The 23517-nt window shown below is 44.5% G+C and overlaps 1 protein-coding gene across 1 annotated transcript; it reads right to left on the reverse strand.

The window, feature by feature from the left end:
* Positions 1-339: 339 nt before the first annotated feature.
* Positions 340-12595, reverse strand: sfrp2 (secreted frizzled-related protein 2). Its single transcript, XM_055644382.1, has 3 exons — positions 11923-12595; positions 8760-8840; positions 340-3357 (listed from the first exon to the last, which is right to left on the reverse strand). Exons 1-3 carry the CDS (start codon positions 12413-12415, stop codon positions 3053-3055), a joined length of 879 nt encoding a protein of 292 aa, XP_055500357.1. The 5' UTR covers positions 12416-12595; the 3' UTR covers positions 340-3052.
* Between the last annotated feature and the right edge of the window lie 10922 nt (positions 12596-23517).

The raw sequence follows: 23517 nt of genomic DNA on the forward strand, positions 1-23517 counted from the left end.
ATAGGACGTTGGCTAGGCCACATTTGGGGTATTGCACGCAGTTCTGTTCAACCCCATTACAGAAAAGATGGGGATCATGGCAGAAGCCTCCTCGTGGCGATCCCCGAAAACGATGACACGATGCACTCTGTGACGCGTTGGGCGACCAATTCTGCCAACATGTTGGACGACGACAGAAGCCACCAGCGAGTTATGCATCGTCGGGATCACGAATGAACGAACAGGAAAGACGTGGAGGAGTTGGAGACGGTGCAGAGGTTTTCCAGAATGCTGCCTGAATTAGAGGGTTTCAGCTACAGAGAGAGGTTGGATAGACTCGGATTGTCTTCGCTGGAAAATTGGAGGTTGAAAGGAGACTTGATAGAAGTATGTAAAATTATGAATGGCATAGATAGGGTAGACAGTCAGAACGTTTTTCCCCAGGGTGGAAATGTCCAACACTAGAGGGCATAGCTATAAGGTAAGAGGGGGAACACATTGCCAGGGGTGGTGCTGAAGGTAGAAACAATAGTGGTGTTTCAGAGGCTTTAAGGATAGGCACATGGAAGTGCACAGAGTAGAGGAATATGGATCAAGCAGATGAGATCAGTTTAACTAGGCATCATGTTAAGGAAGGAACTGCAGATGTTGGTTTAAACCGAAGATAGACACAAAATGCTGGAGTAACTCAGCGGGACAGGCAGCACTCTGGAGAGAAGGAATGGGTGACATTTTGGGTCGAGTCCCTTCTTCAGACTAGTTAGGGAAAAGGGAAACGAGAGATATATGCGATGATGTAGAGAGATAAAGAACAATGAATGAAAGATGTGCAAAAAAGTTACGATGATCGAGGAAAGGCCATTGTTAGCTGTTTGTTGGGTGAAAACGATAAACTCTCTTGAACTCTTGAACTTGAACGGATGGGGGAGGGAGAGAGAGCGAGGGAATGCTGGGGTTACTTGAAGTTGGGGGAATCAATATTCATACAACTCGACTGCAACTGCCCAAACAAAATGTGAGATACTTTCCTCCAATTTGCGTTTAGGTTCACTATGACAATGGAGGAGACCGAGGACAGAAAGGTCTGTGTGGGAATGTAAAGGAGAATTAAAAGTGTTTAGCAACAGGGAGATCAGGTTCGGGCGGAGAGAGCGAAGGTTTTCAGCGAAACGATCGCCCAGTTTGCGTTTGAATAATACGTTGAATAATAGGGCTATCCTAACAGTGGATTTTAACTTTCTCAATTCAGTCTGGGATTGCCATGATGCTAAGGGCTTCGATTGGGTTGAAGTTGTTAAATATAGTGAAAAATCTTTCCTCAGGCAATATGTAGAGTGCCCTACATGGGAGAGAGCAAAGCTTGACCTATTCTTAGAGAATTGGGCAGGGCCAGTGACTGAATGTTGAGTCCTTTGGCACCAGCAATCATGGTTTTATTAGCTTTACAATAATCGTGCATAAATTGGGGCATGGCCAATTTTAATGGTATTAGTGTAGGAAGGAACTGCAGATGCTGGTTTAAATGGATCGATTGTAATCATGTATTGTCTTTCTGCTGACTGATCAGCACGCAACAAAAAGTTTTTCACTGTACCTCGGTACATGTGACAACAAAGTAAATAAACTGAAGGAGGCTTTTGTCATGTTGCTCTTCATCAGTCGGGGAAATTACCTACAGTTAGCTGTGGACACAAAATGTTGGAGTAACTCAGCATCCCTGGAGAGAAGGAATGGGTGACGTTTCAGGTCGAGACCCTTCTTCAGACTGATGTCAATGGAGTGGGCGGTACAGAGATAGAATTTAGTCAGACAGTAAGACTGGTGGGAGAACTGGGAAGGGGGAGGGGATGGAGAGAGGGAAAGCAAGGGCTACTTGAAGTTAGAGAAGTCAATGTTCTTACCGCTGGGGTGTAAGCTGCTCAAGCGAAATATGAGGTGTTGTTCCTCCAATTTGAGCTGGGCTTCACTCTGACAATGGAGGAGGCCCAGGCCAGAAAGGTCAGTGTGGGAATGGGAGGGGGAGTTAAAGTGCTGAGCAACCGGGAGATCAGGTGGGTTTAGGCGGACTGAGCGGAGCTGGTCAGCAAAAAGCGATCGCAGAGCCTGCGCTTGGTCTCGCCAATATACACGAGTCCACACCTGGAACAGTGGAAACAGTAGGTGAGGTTGTAGGAGGAGCAAGTGAACCTCTGTCTCAGTTGAAAGGACTGTCGGGGTCCTTGGACGGAGTCGATGGGGGTGGTTAGGAGTTACAGTTAGGAGTATATGTTACAACGACAGACGATATTTTGTTACAGTTGTACAAGATGTGGGCGAGGCCACACTTGGAACATTGTGTTCAGTTTTGGTCATTGTCCTCTCGGGGAGATGCCATTAATCTGGAAAGAGCGTAGGGGAGATTTACGAAGATGCTGCCATGACTCAGGAGCCTGGGCTGTAAGTAGGCATTGGACAGGCTAGGACTGTATTCCTTGGAGTGTCTGAGGCTGAGGGGTAACATCATAGAGGTATGTAAAATTGAGGGGGAAATGCACAGTCCTTTTCCCAGTGTTGGGTAGACCCTACCCTTCTCAGGGTAGGAATCAAGAACTAGAGAGCACGAGTGGGTATATAGAATAATCTCCCTGAGGAAGTAGTTGAGGCAGGTATGATAATCTTTTAACGTCATTTGGACAATTACATGTCTAGGAAAGGTTTTGAGGGACATATGTTAAACACGGGCAAATGGATGCAGCTGAGATGGGGCACCTTGGTTGGCACGTGTGAGTGGGCCGAAGGGCCTGTTTTTGTGCTGTTTGACTCTATGTCTCATTAGTATATTCCACTAGATGTGGAATTAAAATTAAATCAAAAGTTAAGCAACAAAGCATGAAACGAAATACTCTTGGGCGATAAAAAAAAGTATAATTAAGTATAAAAAAATTAATGTGATCCAGTTGAACTAAGAAAAGGGAGCTTATATATTTAAAACACATAATGGGTATAGGTTATAGCATGTGGCGTGGGGGGTACAAACCACGACGGATATTGTGCACGGTTTACTAATATGACTGGGAGGTCAACTGACCGCAATTTAACATTTCTGTTTGCGGATGCTCCGGGCAATCCTCTTAAACTCTCGCTGACCTTTCTGCCATCTCTTCACTGAGGTAATGATTAGGTTACCATCCAGCTTTTGTCCCATCACTAAGTAGGCAGCAGTGATATCGTTCATCTCGTCACAAAGACATTGCAGACCACCCTTCAACCACAACACGCTCTTCTTCAGATCCTTCTCGGTCACTCCATTCAGCTTGTAGATCGTCTTGCTTTTAGTCTCAGGGACGATCATTGTGTCCCCGTTGCTGTAGGAGATCTCCTGCACTTTTATTTTCAGAGCTAATTGGAAAAGGATTAAAATATTGTATTACGACGCGATACCGTAGAACCTCATTTATCCCAGGAGGGAAATTGATCTGCCACCAGCTATAAAAACACTAAATACATGAAACATGAAATTAAAGTGACGCGTCCTAGAGTGTCATAGAGTGATAAAGTGTGAAAACAGGCCCTTCGGCCCAACTTGCCCACACCAGCCAACATGTCCCAGCTACACTGCTGGAAGTAGTACCAAGCACTGGGTAGAAGCAGTGGAAGATAGTTACGTTCAAATGGGGGTGGTTGGAGAAAGCATCCTGCTTGCCTGCTAGATTTTCACTTGGTGTAACTGCAGGATAAATGTTCCCGATGTTGGGGCAGTTCAGAACCCAGGGGTCACATTTTAAGAATAAAGGGCAGGCCAGTTAGGACTGAAATGAGGACAAACTTTCTTCACGCAGAGAGTTGTGAATCTGTGGAATTCTCTGCCACAGTGGAGGTCAATTCACTGGATGTTTTCAAGAGAGAGTTACATTTAGTTCTTGGGGCTAGCAAAATCAAGGGATATGGGAAAAAAACAGGAAAGAGGAACTGATTTTAGATGAACAGCCATGATCATATTGAATGGCAGTGCTGGCTCGATGGGCCGAATGGCCTATTCCTGCACCTATTTTCTATGTTGCTATGCTTGAGTATGTGGCAATAAAACTCGAACACTTGATTTTGAAGCATTCAAGCATTGTGGAGGTATAATGGAGGTATAATTCATCCCCAGAGCTATAGCTGCTCTGAACCAGCCCTGCTGAGTGCCCTCCCCCCCCATGAACTGTCTCCCTCAGATGGTCACGTCGCACATCGACCCAGCACAGACCTATTTGAACTTTATACTGCTTTAACTGTGTTTATTTTGTGTTTTTTTAATCTCGTTTCTCTGGGTGTCTAAATTTTTAGCTAATTAAGTTATTACATCGGATGGAAGCTGCATACCAAATCTTGTTGAACCTCTGGGCAATGACAATAAAATATATTATTATTATGTAGTCATAGTGATACAGTGTGAAAATAAGCCCTTCGGCCCAACTTGCCCACACCCGCCAACATGTCCCAGCTACACTACCTGCTTTTGTTCCATATCCCTCCAAACCTGTCCTATCCATGTATCAGTCTAACTGTTTCTTAAATGTTGGGATAGTCCCTGCCTCAACTACCTCCTCTGGCAGCTTGTTCCATACACCCACCACCCGTAAAAAGTTACCTCTTAAAAATAGTTCAAAAAAAAAAGTTGAAATCATGCTTCTACAATGCACGATAACATGATTTTAATACATCAAATTTCAATAAGTCCCTACCGTGGGAGGGGACACTACCCTCCCACACCGTCCCCCCTCTCGGTCGTTCCACTGCCTCGCCGGGTACCCCCAGGGCCAGTGGTCAGTGATAGCTCAGCCCCCCCACTTTCAAAAATGTTCCGTTGTCCCTGGTTCAGACAGAGAGTGCTGCCAGATGTGAACGGGGAACTGAGGCCAGCTGTCCGTGATGTCTGGATCCCAATGCTCACCGCTTTGTGTTTCGGAGTTGGCTAATGTTATTGATTTGTAATTAACCCGATTTGTAATTAGTTGACAAAACCTTAATTTATTAATCCGGAATATCCAGGGGGATGGGATTATTATAATATTAAATTGACACGCAAGGTGTCAGACTGTGTGTCACAACATACAGCGCCGATAACCCAATGTTTCCTTCAGTTGGGAAGGTAGCACTATTGTCATTTGCCACTCAACTATTATGTTTGTTTACCTCACTGACTATTTCTAAACCCCCCCTCCCCCTCCCCCCCAAATTCCTTTGACTGGTTGAATAGAAATGTCCCCAATCTCGTTGTTTTATTAATTGAACACATAGATGAACATCCTCAAGGAGTGTAATCAGATGGAAACGGATTCAGATGTGATGATTAAGAGCTTGTTCAATGAAGGGACATATTTTAAAGGAGTGACAGAGATACTTGCAGGGGAATGTGTGAGGAGGTTATTATTTGTCTTTAGTTTTAGCTTGAACCAGGACCTCTGAAGATTCAAATTTAATATAGTAATTGTGCTGATACTGACTCCAACCAACCACGTAATGAATATCATCCATTCCGGAGGTTTTATTTTTCTGATGCCATTTAAATTTCACTTGGATTTCAATCACTTCAATGGAAAAGTAATTGGGAATGGGGAGCATTGGAACAAAAAAATTGCTCTTGGGACATATTAATTGTAATATAATAATGTATGCATGTTGGTAGGTGCAATCAAAACAAAGATCTTTTTTATCATTGTTGTGTTATGAATACCACAGAAAATGTACTCTCAAGATCACATTTAATAGAATAATATTGCTTAAATATATAGTTATTGGGCTTTGTGTTTCGGAAACATCCCAGCTGAGAGGAAGACAGCAAAATACTGAAAATATTGGGAGTGACAATTACTTCAGGACAGTTTGTTAGGAAAATTAAGGAAATTGTAACAGAATACTTATACAGCTGAGTGAATATAATTTTACGGATGAGAAATTGTGTTCAACCAATTGATGACTTCTTTGACAAAGTAACTAGCATGTTCGATAACAAGGAAGCCAATGGATGTAGCAAAATTTGTTATCCAAAATTTGGTCTGTGAAGTGCCCCATAAAAGATTACCGCATTAGATAAGCACCTGTGGACTTGAACATAATAGGTTACATCCAGGGGGTCAGCTTTATGTGTGGGCCAGATATATTGTCAGTGCAGAGGGGCTAGGAGCAAGGCCAAGTGTGCACCCAGAGTCAAGGTCTGGAATAGTACTAGGTGTGCAGTTAAAGTTGGGACAATGGGAGTGTTCAGCACTGGGAACCTAAGCAGTAAGCAACTATGATCATGGCAGAATAGGGGGCCAGGTGTAAGGCTGGACTCAGGGTCAGGAATGAGAAAAGGTATGCAACTAGAGTCAGGGTCAGGAGTAATACCAGGTGTGCAGTTGGTCAACATGGGCCAAGTGTTTGATTATAATCTGATTTCCATACATGAATATACTAAGATCATTCATTTGCTGAACCTGTTGATCAGAGCCTGGCTCTACTGTGGAATGTAATTTGGAATGTAATTTAACCTAACCTTATTCATAGCTAATCAAATTTAAAGCATAAATATTGCGTTCAAGTGTAAGTTAAAAGACTCGCTACAGAATGCACCAGATTGTACAATTTCAAGCTGAAAAATGCAAAAGTTCTGTACCAATGGGAGGGGGGACACCCCCCTTCCCACACCCTCCTCAGGGCTCGAAATTAATGGTTGCCCGGGTGCCAATGACCACTCAAACTGCCGCCGGGCAACCTAAACGGCAAGTCATTTTGCCCGGCTTGGCAACTTGGTTTATACCGAAGATAGACACAAAAAAAACTGGAGTCACTCAGCGGGTCCGGCAGCATCTCTGGAGAAAAGGAACGTGACGTTTTGTGTCGGCGACGGTTGTGGGAAAGATGCTAAGTGTGGCGTGACGGAAGGTCAGAGCTAAAGACGGGCAGCAGCGGCGATGGCGACGGCTACATCTCCTCCTCCCGCCCCCCGCCCCGCCCGGCGTGTTAGCGGCAGCTGCTGCCACTCCGCCAACAGCTCTTTCAAAACAGATCCTTGGAGGAGGGAGGTGTCGGTCAGAGGCGGAAGTAGAGTAGGGGTAGGGAGGAGGGGGGGGTGATTGGAGGAGGGAGACGAGCCATAACACTCTCAATAGACCTGCACCACAGCCAGGACCGATCCCGGTCTCCAGCACTGGAATCACTGCCGAACCGCCACTGGACCATCCCCGTCCCCGCCCGAGAGCTTCCACACGCCCGGGGGTGGCCAGAGGCGTCGGGAGTCAGACGGGCACGGCGCCCCCAGGCCCACAGCCAGCGCAAAACCCAGCTCAGCTCTGCCTGTACCGCCAGGTTAACCAGCAGCCATGTCTGGATTGAGACAGGGCAGCTGAGCTGCATTTAGCGCTGGATTGAGCTGAAATTACTGTTCACAGAAGCCTCCGAAGCCTCGCGCGTGTGTGAGTGTGTGCATGTGGAATATGAGGTGCTGTTCCTCCACTTGGTACTGGGTCTCACTCTGACAATGGAGGAGGTCCAGGACAGAAAGGTCATTGTGGGTATGGGAGGGAGAGTTAAATTGCTGAGCAAGTGGGAGATTAGGTAGGTTCAGGTGGACTGAGCAGTGGTGTTCAGCGAAACTATCGCCGAGACTGCACTTGGTCTCACCGATATATAAGAATCCACACCTGGAACAGCGGATACAGTAGATGAGGTTGGAGAAGGTGCAAGTGAATCTCTGCCTCATCTGAAAGGACTGTCGGGTCCTTGGACGGAGTTGAGGGAGAAGGTAAAGGGACAGGTGTTGCATCACCTGCAGTTGCAGGGGAAAGTACCTGGGGAAGGTGTGGTTTGGGTGGGAACGAATTGAACAGAGTTGCGGAGAGAACGGGTGGTTTGGGTGGGAACGAATTGAACAGAGTTGCGGAGAGAACTGTCTCTGCGGAAGGCGGAAAGGGTTGGTGATGGGAAGATGTGGCTAGTAGTGGGATCTCGTTGGACGTGGTGAAAATGTCAGAGGATTATGTGTTGTATGCAACGGCTGATGGGGTGGAAGGTGAGAACTAGTGGGACTCTGTCCCTGTTGCGACTGGGGGGAGGGGGAGCAAGACAGAGATCTGCTGCGGGATGTTGAGGAAACCCTAATGAGGGAATCATCTAAGATCGGAGAGGGGGACCCCTAAAGAATGAGGACATCTCGGATGTTCTAGTATGGAACACCTCGTCTTGGGCGCTGATGTGGCATAGACGGAGGACAGCTGTGGGAGTCAGTCGATATCAATTCGATACATTCTGAAGAAGGGTTTCGGCCCGAAACGTTGCCTATTTCCTTCGCTCCATAGATGCTGCTGCACCCGCTGAGTTTCTCCAGCATTTTTGTGTACCTTCAATTCCATACATGTTCCTTGATATCCATCCCTTGTCTCGTATTCACACCTTACACTTCCTTATCTCTGTATTTCAGCCGACACCAAAATCAGTCTGTAGAATGGTCTCGACCAGAAACGTCACCTCTCCCTTCTATCCAGTGATGCTGCTGGTCCCACTGAGTTACTCCAGCATTAAACTAAACATGCATTATGTGTAGAGAACTATTTCGATTTCATTTGGATTTTCGATAAAACCACGCTGTTTCCTTTTAAAGACATCATTGGACAACATTTGCTAAAATTACAATCCTGTTACACACACAGGAAGGAAATGCCATCAGCATGAGGGGTCGATTTATCGCCGCCTGCTGGTTAGAAACAAGTTGTCAACATTAATTGACTTGCCCCTTTTGCTCTGTGACCTGGTAACTTAGGTCTGAAGTGGCGACTTACCAAAGTCATTTTTGCAGTATTTCTCGACAATTTCATTGTCGTTTTGCTCGCCTTCTTTGCATGCATCGCAGACCTTTAGTTCTGGGGGTGGGGGGGGACAAAAAAATTAACATGGATTAATTATTGACTTGCTCATGCTGACCGTTTTCAGCAGGGGAAAAACGGCGTCTTGTGCTGTAAGTCTGGGAATTGTCCAGCACATGCGAGCCTTAATTACTTCAGCCTGGACTTCCCATTTTCTTTATAGCTTCCAGATTTTCCGCGGGATTTGGCTATTTTTTTTTATTAAGTGCACCATTTTTATGAAGTATTTAAACTCCCTCACCTACCATGCACAGAAGAACTCATTCTCGCCAATGGAGCATTGACTTAATAAAAGCAGCAAGGATGGTCTGAAGCCGTTTGCATGCACTCTCAGCCAGTGGTAGTGAGAACCATGACTTTGCTGTAAATTGCGTGTTCTCTCCAGACGAGGTGTAAATGAAACAGACCGTTGTCTAAAACAAACTATATTTAAAAACAAATGAAGTGCTCAAAATGTCTTCGCGGATTAAAGTGGTCCGCTCAGCACTGGGTCATTTTGTACAGGATTCTCAATTTGCACACTTCAACTATTTTAAAACATAGTACTTTATTTACCTTTTAGAACTTTCCATTCAACGGAACAGACTAGATTTGGTAGCGATGGAAGATTCCAATTTAATATTAGAGCTCAAAAGAAACAATAGGTTTCCTAAAAGTAGCATATCTGACCTTAGTTCTTTCGACAGTTTGTGCGGTTATGAGAGAAGGCCACGTTTCTTTGGGAAACACGTCCTAACATCTGCAACACATTTAACCTGTTTTTTGTTTTGGGGGGGGGGGGGGGGGGGAACGGCATTCTTAAATCACACGTGAAATAGAAGATGAAATACTGGCGATAATCTTGCAGATAAAAGGATAAATTGTAGATGTTTTGGATTGGAGAGCCTGTACGAATCAAAAAAAAGTATTATAAATATTAATGCAGCAAGAATGAATTGTTACATTCACTTTGAAGCCCCGGAAATTAAGTCAAAGGTGATTTTCCCTGCTCGCTCTCATATTAGCACCGATATTATTTGCATCATCAGTAGCAACATAATCCTGGTTTTGGTAAACAAATAAATATTTTCTTTAGAGTTCCCGTATAATCGTTATAATCAGTAAGTTCACTTTAGCATCTATGTCAAACAAACTGGGATTAAATTCCTCAAATCTAACCCAAACGAATTAAATGTATTATGGATTTTCACAAAGTAAGAACATTGTGTATGAGGAGGCGGGAGAGGAGTATTGGTTGAAAATAGTTCAAACCCAAGTGTAAAATCTTTACATTGTATCTCGATATTTGTTTGTGAAGTCGATTTTTGGAATTTGTGGCTAGTTAAAGAACATCATAGTTAACATTTCGGGTAGACACAAAATGCTGGAGTAACTCAACAGGACAGGCAGCAGCTCGCTATAGGATCTTTGCTCTGAAAAGAAGGAATGGGCGACGTTTCGGGTCGAGACCCTTCTTCAGACTGATGTCACGGGCGTGGGCGGTACAGAGATAAAATGTAGTCGGAGACAGTAAGACTGGTGGGGGAACTGGGAAGGGGAGGGGAAGGAGAGAGAGGGAAAGCAAGGGCTACTTGTAGTTAGAGAAGTCAATGTTCATACAGCTGGGGTGGAAGCTGCCCAAGCAAAATATGAGGAGCTGTTCCTCCAATTTGTGCTGGGCCTCACTCTGACAATGGAGGAGGCCCAGGACATAAAGGTCAGATTGGGAATGGGAGGGGAAGTTGAAGTGCTGAGCCACCGGGAGATCAGGTGGGTTTAGGTGGACTGAGCGGGAGGTATCATCAATATACAGGAGTTGACACCTGGAACACCAGATATAGTAGATGAGGTTGGAGGAGGTGCATGTGAATCTCTGCCTCACCTGAAAACACTGTTGGGTCCTTGGACGGAGTCAAGGGGGGAGGTAAAGGGACAGGTTATGGTTATATATATATATATATATATATATATCTCTGTAATTTTATTAATATACTAGACCAAGGGGTACCTGTTGGGTCCTGTCCCCTCATCGCGTGGTTGCGGGAGGGGGGGGCAGCCTGCGGTCACAGACACACACTAACCCCCCCCCCCCCCCCTTGATGTTATATTAATATTGTTAATTTGTTCCTTTTACCCCATCCCCCGGCCTATCCACTCACACATAACCCCCAACTGTGCAGGAGCAGCTAGAGGTGGGGGGTTGGAGAGGGAGGGGGAGGGGGTAGACCGCCGCCGCCATGTTCTAGAACTTCAAGGAGCCCAGCAGAGCACGCAGTTTAAAAACGCTAAGTGACAAATTTAAAGAAGTGAAAGTTAAGAAGCCAAGAAGTACAGAAAACAGAACAGGGGTGACGTCACTCGCAGCGCGAGCAACGGCAGGCAGGCAGATCCATTGTGATGTCATCAGCGAGATCATCTCGTTTATTTTCTAAGTTATTTGAAATTTTTGAACATTTTCATAAATAACTCGAGAAATAACGCATGAAATTTTCAGATAAGGCGATTTTCATTTCACGAGATAAATCTCTTCCGGAATATGTAAAAACTTTCCCGTTAGCGCGTTGTTTCTTCGAGTAGATGTGATCACACACAAACAAATACACAAACACACATCCAAGATCATAGTTTTAATAGTTGTATTATATATATTATAAATACTAATTATAAGTATAGATAGATAGCCTTTTATTGTCATTCAGACCGAAGTCTGAATGAAATTGCAGCAGTCATACATATAATACCATACAATAAAACAACAATAAAACAACAATAAACACATATTAACATCCACCACAGTGAGTCCACCCAGCATCTCCTCACTGTGATGGAGGCAAAAGTCTTAGGTCTGCAGTCTCTTCCCTCCTCTTCTCCCTCTGCGCTGGGGCGATAACCCCCCCCCCCCCCCCCCCCCCCCGATGTTAAGAATTATACATATTAATGTTAACTATAATCATATATCTACATGATAACTATGTGTTAAATGTAATTTTATGTATATACATAATACATAACTCTAATTATATATGTATTAATTATATATATATGTGTGTGTGTGTATATATTAAATGACATTTTCGTTAAAGAACTGTAATAACCTTACCGTCTCTGGTCGCGGGGACATATTGGTTGGAGTCGGCGGGTGGGATGCAGAGATCGTTGTCCTCTGGGAAGCGGTTGCACGCCAGCATGTCCGGCCAGGGGAAGCCGAAGGCTGACATGACTGGAGAGCAGCCCTTCCTCACCTGCACGCACAGCGAGCGACACGGCCGCACCGGTTCGTCCAGCTCGTCGATGCACACCGGAGCAAAGAGGGAGCAGAGAAACTTCTTGGTGTCGGCGTGACACTGCTTTTGCACCAGCGGGATCCATGCGCTGGCCTGCTGCAGCACCTCATCTATAGTTTCATGTCCCAGCAGGTTAGGGAGCCTCATCATCTCGGTGTACTCAATACCGCGACACAGCTCCATCGCGGTGGGTATTGATTCACAATGACCACCTTTGCTGCTGCTGCTGCTGCTGGACTCTGCTTGTTTGACACTCCCCACATTTAATGCAGCGAGGATAAGGCAGGTCGCTGCGTTCAAAGGGTGCATTATTGCAAAGTATTGCGAGCAAATGTACTATTCTTTAACCAGTGTTGTTTTATACTCGCCGGTGCCGTGATTAGAAATTGTCTGAGTGCTCAGGAAAATATTGCCACTGGTTCCTCTGAGGTCTAATATTGGGGGGAAAAAGAATGGGAGGAGTTAATGTGAAGAGTTACTGGCGTTTGTTTGATAGGTCGACGCTGGAGCCCCTTTTGGGAAATTCGTACCAGACACCAATACTCTGGTTCTTGAGAGAATTTCCCCTTATTTTTAAACAAGGGCAGATTTATTCCCAGCGGTGGCTAATCACCGGTGAACTCGCTCCCGGCTCACCTAATAACGTTCCGATTATTGCTGATATTAACAGGGTGGGTCTTTTTAAAATTTCAAATCTATTTTATTGACAAACTTTTAAACGTATTAACGCAGGACGTTCCTAAATCATCTTTGTTTGATTTTTTTTTAAATTACTTCAGCATGTCATTAATTTTACTATTGACATCAATTAGTCTGAAGAAAGGTCCCGAACCTTAACCTCGCCTCTCCATTTCCGTCCGGAGTCGCTGCCTGGCTCGCCAAGTTCCTCCAATACTCAAAGTTTTTAACATCTTGGGGCGTCAATTTTCCTTTCTTGGAGAGAAGAGGTATTTAGGGTATTTCTACCCGGGTTGCAGCCCCTTGCTGTGCAATGACGAGAGTGCCCTCAATCTGTTGCCTTTCTCCGAAGACCATGTGCGATGTGTTACATTGGTGCTTCCATGCGATGCTCGGCACGGAATCCCACCCGCTGGTGACCCTGCATCTAATCAAAGCAGGTGAAATATTAGCATTAAACTGAAGGTCGATAAAAATGCTGGAGAAACTCAGCGGGCGAGGCAGCATCACTGGAGAGAAGGAATATGCGACCTTCGAAGAAGGGTCTCGACTCTTCTCGTCTCGAAGAGTCTCGAAAGGTCTCGACCCGAAAGTCGCCTATTCCTTCTCTCCATAGCTGCTGCCTCGCCCGCTGAGTTTCTCCAGCATTTTTGTCTACCTTCGTTTTTTCCAGCATCTGCAGTTCTTTCTTAAACATTCAACTAAATTGGGCAGGTTTTAGTTATACTTAGAATTGTGAAAACGCACACCTCCAGATTTAGGGACGCTACTTTTTTGCATATCTTTCAATCAGCACATCTCTCTACATCACCGTCTATATCTCTCGTTTCCCTTTCCCCTGACCCTGGTCTGAAGAAGGCTCTCGGCCCGTCACCCATTCCTTCTCTCCATCACCCATTCCTTCGCTCCAGAGATGCTGCCCGTCCTGCTGAGTTGCACCAGCATTTTGTGTCTATCTTCGGTTTAAACCAGCATCTGCAGTTCCTTCTTACACAGATCCTTCCCAGCTGTTATCAGGCAACTGAATCACCCTACCACAACTGGAGAGCAGCCCTGAACTACTATCAACCTCATTGGTGACCCTCGGACTATCTTTGATCAGACTTTACTGGCTTTATCTTGCACTGGAATGTTATTCCCTTATCTTGTATCTGTACATTGTGAATGACTTGATTGTAATCATGTATTGTCTTTCTGCTGTCTGGTTAGCACACAACAAAAGCTTTTCACTGTACCTCGGTACACGTGACAATAAACTAAACGAAACATACATATAATGTTTGTAATACATAATACATACATATAAAACATCAATAATGTATTGCTTTTTTCATTTTTATGTTTTTTAAGAAAGTTAGACCTAACGGAATCAAGGGGTATGGGAGAAAGCAGGAACTGGGTACTGATTCTGGATGATCAGCCATGATCATATTGAATGGTGGTGCTGGCTCGAAGAGCCGAATGACCTACTCCTACACCTATTTTCTATGTTTCTAATGGCAAATAATTGTTGAGATCAGTGCCGCTGTGCCACCCACCTCAATAATTATGTTGCCGAATGTGTGTCAGCCCACTTAACTCAATACTATCCAGGGGCCATTGTTTTAGGATAAGGGGTAAGCCATTTAGAACGGAGATGAGGAAAAAACTTTTTCACACAGAGAGTTGTGAGTGTGTGGAATTCTCTGCCTCAGAGGGCGGTGGAGGCTGGTTCTCGGGATGCTTTCAAGAGAGACTCAAGGGCCTGTCCCACTGTACGAGCTAATTCAAGAGTTCTCCCGAGTTCCCCTGATTCGAACTCGGAGAATTACGGTAATAGCCGCTCGTAGGTACTCGGGGCTCTCGTGGACATTTTTCAACACGTTGAAAAATCTTCACGAGTCTTCACGAGCTTACCACGATTCCCGAGTATCTGCCGTGAGCGTTACGAGCCGCTAAGAGACATCACGAGCTCCGACGTACCTGCTATGTACATTCTACGTGCTTACCACGAGTTTGATTTTTTTTTAAACTAGGGAGAGCTCTTGAATTACCTCGTACAGTGGGACAGGCCCTTTAGATAGAGCTCTTAGGGATTTGGAGAGTTAAGGGATATGGAGAGAAGGCAGGAACGGGGTACTGATTGTGGATGATCAGCCATGATCACATTGAATGGTGGTGTTGGCTCAAAGGGCCGAATGGCCTACTCCTGCACCCATTGTCTATTGTCTATTATCCAATTCTGTTTTATGCTAATCCTGGATTAGTGCTGCTACTTCACTGTCAGGTGACGTATTGATTCCAATCGCGGGTGTTAGTCTGTGTGGAGTTGCACGTTCTTCGCATGCCTGGCCTTCCTCTGTGTTCAACACCTCACCTGCATTCCAAGGGGGTGATGTTAGAAACATAGAAACCTAGGTGCAGTAGTAGGCCATTCATGCTGTTTCCCCATATCCCTTGATTCCGTTAGCCCGAAGTTAAATCTAACTCTCTTGAAAACATCCAGTGAATTGGCCTCCACTGCCTTGTGTGGCAGAGAATTCCACAGATTCACAACTCTCTGAGTGAAAAAGATTTTCCTCATCTCAGTCCTAAATGACCTACCCCTTATTCTTAAACTGTGACCCCTGATTCTGGACTTCCCCAACATCGGGAACATTTTTCCTGCATCTAGCCTTTCCAATCCTTTAAGAATTTTATATGTCTCTCATCCTTCTAAATTCCATGAATACAAGCCCAGTCGACCCATTCTTTCATCATATGTCAGTCCTGCCATCCCGGGAACTAACCTGGTGAACCTACGCTGCACTCCCTCGATAGCAATAATGTCCTTCCTCAAATTAGGAGACCAAAATTGCACACAATACTTCAGGTGCAGCCACACCAGGGCCTGTACAACTACAGTAGGACCTCTTTGCTCCTAAACTCAAATCCTCTTGCAATGAAGGCCAACATGCCATTACCTTTCTTCACTGCCTGCCATACCTGCGTGCTTACTTTCAGTGACTGATGTACAAGCACACCCAGGTCTTGTTACATCTCCCCTTTTCCTAATCTTACACCATTCAGATAATAATCTGCCTTCCTGTTCTTGCCACCAAAGTGGATAACCTCACATTTATCCACATAATACTGCATCTCCGTGCATCTGCCCATTGAACCCAACCTATCCAAGTTACCCTGTAGCCTCATAGTATCCTCATCGTAGCTCACACTGCCACCCAGCTTTGTGTCATCCGCAAATTTAGTGTTGTCACATACCCTCGTCTAAATCGTTAATATGTATTTTAAATACCAGGGGTTTTAACTAACTGTTAGGTTAGTTAGTTAAATTACTTCTCGGTGTAGGAGCTAGTTTGTGAATTGTGAAGGGATTTGATGGGGAACTGAGATAGAGTAAATCCCGGAGGAAAGAGAAAATTAATCCAAGTGGCAGGATTACTTTCTGGTGCTACTAAACTCTCATTATAACTGAAGCCCTTTGTTCCAGGCAACATCCTGTTTGAATCTCCTCCACACCCTCTCTAGCACAGTCACACCTTTCCTCTAGCGGGACCACCAGTATTGCACATAGTACTCCAACTGTGACCTCATGGATGTTTTTTAAAGTCGAGTTTAGTTTATTGTCAAGTGTACCGAGGTTCACAAAAAGAACAAGTAACAATGATGGACATGGAATACAAAACCATGGAGTAAATTGTAAAATTTGACAAACTTGTATTGTTTTGGTGGCATAATGCCACAATTAATAATAGCTATTAAACAATGAGCAGTTTTTAGGAAACATGGACAGTAAATAAATTACCTTTATTAGCCTTTAATATAAATCTTAAACCTACTCACTTTTATCTGCGACAATAGTTTAGTTTAGTTTGGTGATACAGAGCGGAGATAAGCCCTTCAGCTCACCGAGTCTGCAACGACCATCAATCTCCGCACACTAACACTATCCTACACACTCTAGGGGCAATTTACACTTATACCAAGCCAATTAACCTACAAACGTGCAAGTCTTTAGAGTGTGGGAGGAAACTGAAGATCTCGGTGAAAACCCACATGGTCTCGGGGAGAACGTACGCACTCCATGCAGACAGCACCCGAGGTCAGGATCGAACATGGGTCTGTAAAGCAGTAACTCTACCTCTGTGCCACTATGTCGCCCTATTAGACTATAAAAGATTAATGTTGCAGCTGTAGCTAAGACTGCCATTCTTGCTTATATTTTTTTTAATTTTCTTTGTTTTATTACCAACATTGCCTGACCAAGAGATTTACTTTCTTTAGACTCTTAACTGTTTCTTGGACTTTTTTACCACTTTTAGTTCTTGGGAATATTGAAACGTTGGCAGCCAATGCTTATAGAATCTGGGGTACAGAACAATTGAATGTTTTGGGATCTTTAGGTCACCATCTGATTTTACTGGTGTTGATCTGAAAGAGGGTACAGTGCTTTTTGTTTATATAATAAAGGTGCAGTTTAAAGGTCAAGAGGGAGCAGCTGTTGTGAGTCAGATACCTGCTGATTTCTCCCAGCAGTTTCTATTGTATTATACTTGTATCGGATCCAGGGTAAGGCAGGAGAATGACAGCCAGAGCAGTACACTGTTCTGGATGTCAGATGTGGGAGGTCATGGTGTCGGATGGCCCTCCAGACGTCCACATGTGCAGCGAGATGGGGCTCCTAAGGGACCGCATTAGGATCCTGGAGCAGCAGCTCGATGACCTCTGTCTGGTCAGGGAGAGTGAGGAGGTCATAGAGGGGAGTTATAGGGAAGTGGTCACTCCAAAACCACGGGAGAGAGACATGTGGGTCACGCTAAGGAAGGGCAAGGGGCAGAGGCAGGAACGAGTGAGTACTCCAATGTCGGTACACCTTGCAAATAATTACTCCTGTTTGAGTACGGATGGGGGTGACAGCCTACCCGGGGGTAGCAAGAGCGGACGGGCCTCCAGCACAGAGACCGGCCCTGTTACTCCTGAAGGTAGGGACAAAAAGAAGAGGGCAATAGTAATTGGGGACTCTATTGTTAGGGGGTCGGATAGGCGATTCTGTGGACACAGTCGGGTAACCAGGATGGTGGTCTGCCTCCCTGGTGCCAAGGTCTCGGACGTGTCTCAACTCGTCCTAGATATCCTGAAATCAGAGGTAGAGGAGCCTGAGGTTGTGGTACATATAGGTACCAATGACATAGGTAAAAAAAGGGAAGAGGTCCTGAAGGGAGGATTTAGGGAGTTGGGAGGAGAGTTAAGGAAAAGGACCAAAAGGGTAACAATCTCAGGATTACTGCCTGTGCCACGCGACAGTGAGAGTAGGAATGGAGCGAGGTGGAGGATAAATGCGTGGCTGAAAGATTGGTGCAGAGGGCAGGGATTCAAGTTTCTGTATCGTTGGGACTTCTTTTGGGGAAGGTGGGACCTGTACAGAAAGGATGGGTTGCACTTGAACCCGAGGGGGACCAATATCCTGGTGGGGAAATTTGCAAAGGCTAATGGGGAAACTTTAAACTGGAACGATTGGGGCGAGGGACTCAAATAGAGAAAGCTAGTAGACAGAATGGGAGGCAGGAAGCAGAAAAGGGAAGCACTCGGGCACAAGAGGAGAAAGAAAAAAAAGGAAATAAACAGAGAATAAGAGACGGGGGTTTTCTTAAATGTGCATATTTTAATGCTAGGAGCATTGTAAGAAAGGTGGATGAGCTTAGAGTCTGGATAGACACCTGGAAGTATGATGTTGTGGCGATCAGTGAAACATGGTTGCAGGAGGGCTGTGATTGGAAACTAAATATTCCAGGATTTCGTTGCTTCAGGTGTGATAGAATTGGAGGGGCAAGAGGTGGAGGTGTTGCATTACTAGTCAGGGAAGATATTACAGCAGTGCTTTGGCAGGATAGATTGGAGGGCTCATCTAGGGAGGCTATTTGGGTGGAACTGAGAAGTGGGAAAGGGGTAGCAACACTTATAGGGGTGTATTATAGACCGCCAAATGGGGATCGAGAATTGGAAGAGCAAATATGTAAGGAGATAGCAGATATTAGTAGTAAGCACAAAGTAGTGATTGTGGGAGATTTCAACTTTCCACACATAGACTGGGAAACACATTCGGTAAATGGGCTGGATGGTTTGGAGTTTGTAAAATGTGTGCAGGATAGTTTTTTGCAGCAATACATAGAGTACCTACTAGAGGAGGGGCAGTGTTGGACCTCCTGTTAGGAAATGAGACGGGACAGGTGGCGGAGGTATGCGTTGGGGAGCACTTCGGGTCCAGTGATCACAATACCATTAGTTTCAATATAATTATGGAGAGGGTCAGAACTGGACCTAGGGTTGAGATTTTTGATTGGAGAAAGGCTAACTTTGATGAGATGCGAAATGATTTAAAAGGAGTGAACTGGGACATTTTGTTTTATGGGAAGGAAGTAGAAGAGAAATGGAGGACATTTAAAAAGGAACTTTTAAGAGTACAGAATCTTTATGTTCCTGTCCTGGTTTTCAAGGGAAATTGGACATCTTGTTCGGAAAAAGAGGGAGATCTACAATAATTATAGGCAGCATGAAGTAAATGAGGTGCTTGAGGAGTATAAGGAATGTAAAAAGAATCTTAAGAAAGAAATTAGAAAAGCTAAAAGAAGACATGAGGTTGCTTTGGCAAGTAAGGTGAAAGTAAATCCAAAGGGTTTCTACAGCTATATTAATAGTAAAAGGATAATAAGGGATAAAATTGGTCCATTGGACAGACAGAGTGGACAGCTATCTGCAGAGCCAAAAGAGATGGGGGAGATATTGAACAATTTATTTTCTTCGGTATTCACCAAGGAGAAGGATATTGAATTATGTGAGGTAAGGGAAACTAGTAGAGTAGCTATGGATACTATGAGTTTCAAAGTAAAAGAAGTACTGACACTTTTGAAAAATATAAAAGTGGATAAGTCTCCAGGTCCTGACAGGATATTCCCTAAGACATTGAGGGAAGTTAGTGTAGAAATAGCCGGGGCTATGACAGAAATATTTCAAATGTCATTAGAAACGGGAATAGTCCCTGAGGATTGGCGTACTGCGCATGTTGTTCCATTGTTTAAAAAGGGTTCTAAGAGTAAACCTAGCAATTATAGGCCTGTTAGTTTGACTTCAGTGGTGGGCAAATTAATGGAAAATATACTTAGAGATAATATATATAAGCATCTGGATAAACAGGGTCTGATTAGGAACAGTCAGCATGGATTTGTGCCTGGAAGGTCATGTTTGACTAATCTTCTTGAATTTTTTGAAGAGGTTACTAGGGAAATTGACGAGGGTAAAAGCAGTGGATGTTGTCTATATGGACTTTAGTAAGGCCTTTGACAAGGTTCCTCATGGAAGGTTGGTTAAGAAGGTTCAACTGTTGGGTATAATTGCAGGAGTAGCAAGATGGATTCAACAGTGGCTGAATGGGAGAAGCCAGAGGGTAATGGTGGATGGTTGTTTGTCGGGTTGGAGGCAGGTGACTAGTGGGGTGCCTCAGGGATCGGTGTTGGGTCCTTTGTTGTTTGTCATGTACATCAATGATCTGGATGAAGGTGTGGTAAATTGGATTAGTAAGTATGCAGATGATACCAAGATAGGGGGTGTTGTGGATAATGAAGAGGATTTCCAAAGTCTACAGAGTGATTTAGGCCATTTGGAAGAATGGGCTGAAAGATGGCAGATGGAGTTTAATGCTGATAAATCCGAGGTGCTACACCTTGGCAGGACAAATCAAAATAGGACGTACATGGTAAATGGTAGGGAATTGAAGAATACAGTTGAACAGAGGGATCTGGGAATAACCGTGCATAGTTCCTTGAAGGTGGAATCTCATATAGATAGGGTGGTAAAGAAAGCTTTTGGTATGCTAGCCTTTATAAATCGGAGCATTGAGTATAGAAGCTGGGATGTAATGTTAAAATTGTACAAGGCATTGGTGAGACCAAATCTGGAGTATGGTGTACAATTTTGGTCGCCCAATTATAGGAAGGATGTCAGCAAAATAGAGAGAGTACAGAGGAGATTTACTAGAATGTTGCCTGGGCTTCAACAACTAAGTTACAGAGAAAGGTTGAATAAGTTAGGTCTTTATTCTCTGGAGCGCAGAAGGTTAGGGGGGACTTGATAGAGGTCTTTAAAATGATGAGAGGGATAGACAGAGTTGATGTGGATCAGCTTTTCCCTTTGAGAATAGGGAAGATTCAAACAAGAGGACATGACTTCAGAATTAAGGGACAGAAGTTTAGGGGTAACATGAGGGGGAACTTCTTTACTGAGAGAGTGGTAGCAGTGTGGAATGAGCTTCCAGTGGAAGTGGTGGAGGCAGGTTCGTTGGTATAATTTAAAAATAAATTGGATAGGCATATGGATGAGAAGGGAATGGAGGGTTATGGTATGAGTGCAGGCAGGTGGGACTAAGGGAAAAAAGTTTTTCGGCACGGATTTGTAGGGCCGAGATGGCCTGTTTCCGTGCTGTAATTGTTATATGGTTATATGGTTATATGGAAAGCTAAATGCAGAGATACACCAAATGCTTTATTAGCACCGAGATCATTTTGAATGGCGGTGCTGGCTCAAAGGACTGAATGGCTTACTCCTGCACCTATTTTCTATGTTTCTATGAGACAATTTGAAAATGAAGGGGAATTTGAAAATATGCAAAAGACGAAAAATATAAACAATGTTCTTGTAAATGTAATAATTTGTTTAAATTATTGGCATTGTCAATGTTAATCCAGTTCTGGCAAAGGTTTCACAGCTGAAATATTAACACCATTTTTACAGAACTTTAGATGTGCTGAATATTTTCTGCTGTTTACCACCTCATAGTCATAGTCATAGAGTGATACAGTGTGGAAACAGGCCCTTCGGCACAACCTGCCCACACTAGTCAACATGTCCCAGGTACACTAGTCCCACCTGCCCACAATTGTTCCATATCCCTCCACACCTGTCCTATCTATGTACCTGTCTAACTGTTTCTTAAATGTTGCAATAGTCCCTGTCTCAACTAACTCCTCTGGCAGCTTGTTCCATACACCCACCACCCTTTGTGTGAAAAAGTTACCCCTCAGATTCTCATTGAAGCTTTTCCCCTTCACTTTAAACCCATGGTCCTCAATTCACCTACTCTGGGCAAGAGACATCACTCCTCTCCTCTCACCTTAAACCTGTGCCCTTTAATTTTAAACTCTCAACAACGATGACCCTTCATTTAATCCTTCATGGTTTTGTAAACCTGAATGAGCTCATATTTCAACTCCTTGCTCCAGAAAAATTTAGTTTATAGATACAGATTGGAAACAGGACCTTTGGCCCACCGAGTCCAGGCCGACTAGCGATCCCCATACACTAGCACTATCCTAAACATTAGGGGCAATTTACAATCTTATCAAAGCCAATTAAAGTACGAACTTGCACATCTTTGGAATGTGGGAGGAAATTGGAGCACCCGGAGAAAACCTATGATATGTATATGGATGAGCTGCCAAAGGAAGTAATAGAGGCTGCTATTTAAAAATAAATTTGGACGGGTCTATGGATAAGAATGGTTCAGAGGGATATGGGTCAAACATAGGTGAATGGGATTATCATTTAAGGGCATCTCGATCAACATAGATGAGTTGGGTTGCAGGGCCTGTTTCTGTTACTCTTACTCATCCCTCCATTCTTACCAATATCCCCTAGAATCTTTTCTGCACAATTTCTATCTTAATAACAGAGGTTATAGGTGAAGGGGAAAAGATTTAAGCGGTGTAGCGCAAATTGGAAAAACAGCACCTCATGTTTTGCTTGAGTAGTTTACACCCCAGTGGTATGAACAATGACTTCTCTAACCTCAGATAGCCCTTCCTTTCTCTCTCTCTCCATCCCCTTCCCCTTCCCAGTTCTCCCATCAGTCTTACTGTCTCCGCCTACATTCTATCTTTGTCCCGCCCCCTCCCCTGACATCAGTCTGAAGAAGGGTCTCGACCCGAAACGTCGCCCATTCCTTCTCTCCAGAGATGCTGCCACCTGCTGAGTTACTCCAGCATTTTGTGTCTACCAGGCATGGGCGGAAATCGCTTTTAAAACATGGCGGACACACAATGAGGCCTAACATCTAGGACAGGGGTTGGCAACCTACAGTCCTAGATGTACAGTAACCCCAAATTATCTGGCCCGCAGTCGTATTTGCTTTCAATTAGTTTTCGCGACCTGGGAATTGCAGCCAGTCTCGGGGCATGCAGGCAACCTGGGAGCTACAGCCACACCCGGGGCAGGTGAGCTGACCTGGATGCTACAGCCACACCTGGGGCATGCAGGCAACCTGGGCGACTTGTTTGAATGACAATAAAGGAAATTCAATCCAATCCAATTCAATCTACAGGTGACTGTTAACAAGCGCTAACAGTGGCAGTTAACACATCGTTTTTGTCTCAGAGGAATTAAGTGATAAACGACTACAATCGTTCTGCAGTACTCATTAAACCCAAGAGCTTTTGAAAAATATAAAATTCCAAGGCGGTTTTACTGCAACATGTTTCACAAAACATGGGGGGGTTTGTCCCCCACCTCTCAAAACATGGGAGGGGGGGGAGGCAGGCTCCCGTCCCCCCAAGGATTTCTGCCCATGCTCCAAGATGAGACAGAGGTTCATGTGCAGCTCTTCCCAACTCAGCCATTGCTTTCGATGCCCCCAATGTGGCCTCCCTTAAGTCAGCAAGACTATACGATCATTTTCTCAAACACATGCTCGGACTGCCAAGGCTTGC

The sequence above is a fragment of the Leucoraja erinacea genome, chromosome 1, assembly GCF_028641065.1.
Source record: "Leucoraja erinacea ecotype New England chromosome 1, Leri_hhj_1, whole genome shotgun sequence".
Lineage (NCBI taxonomy): Eukaryota > Metazoa > Chordata > Chondrichthyes > Rajiformes > Rajidae > Leucoraja > Leucoraja erinaceus.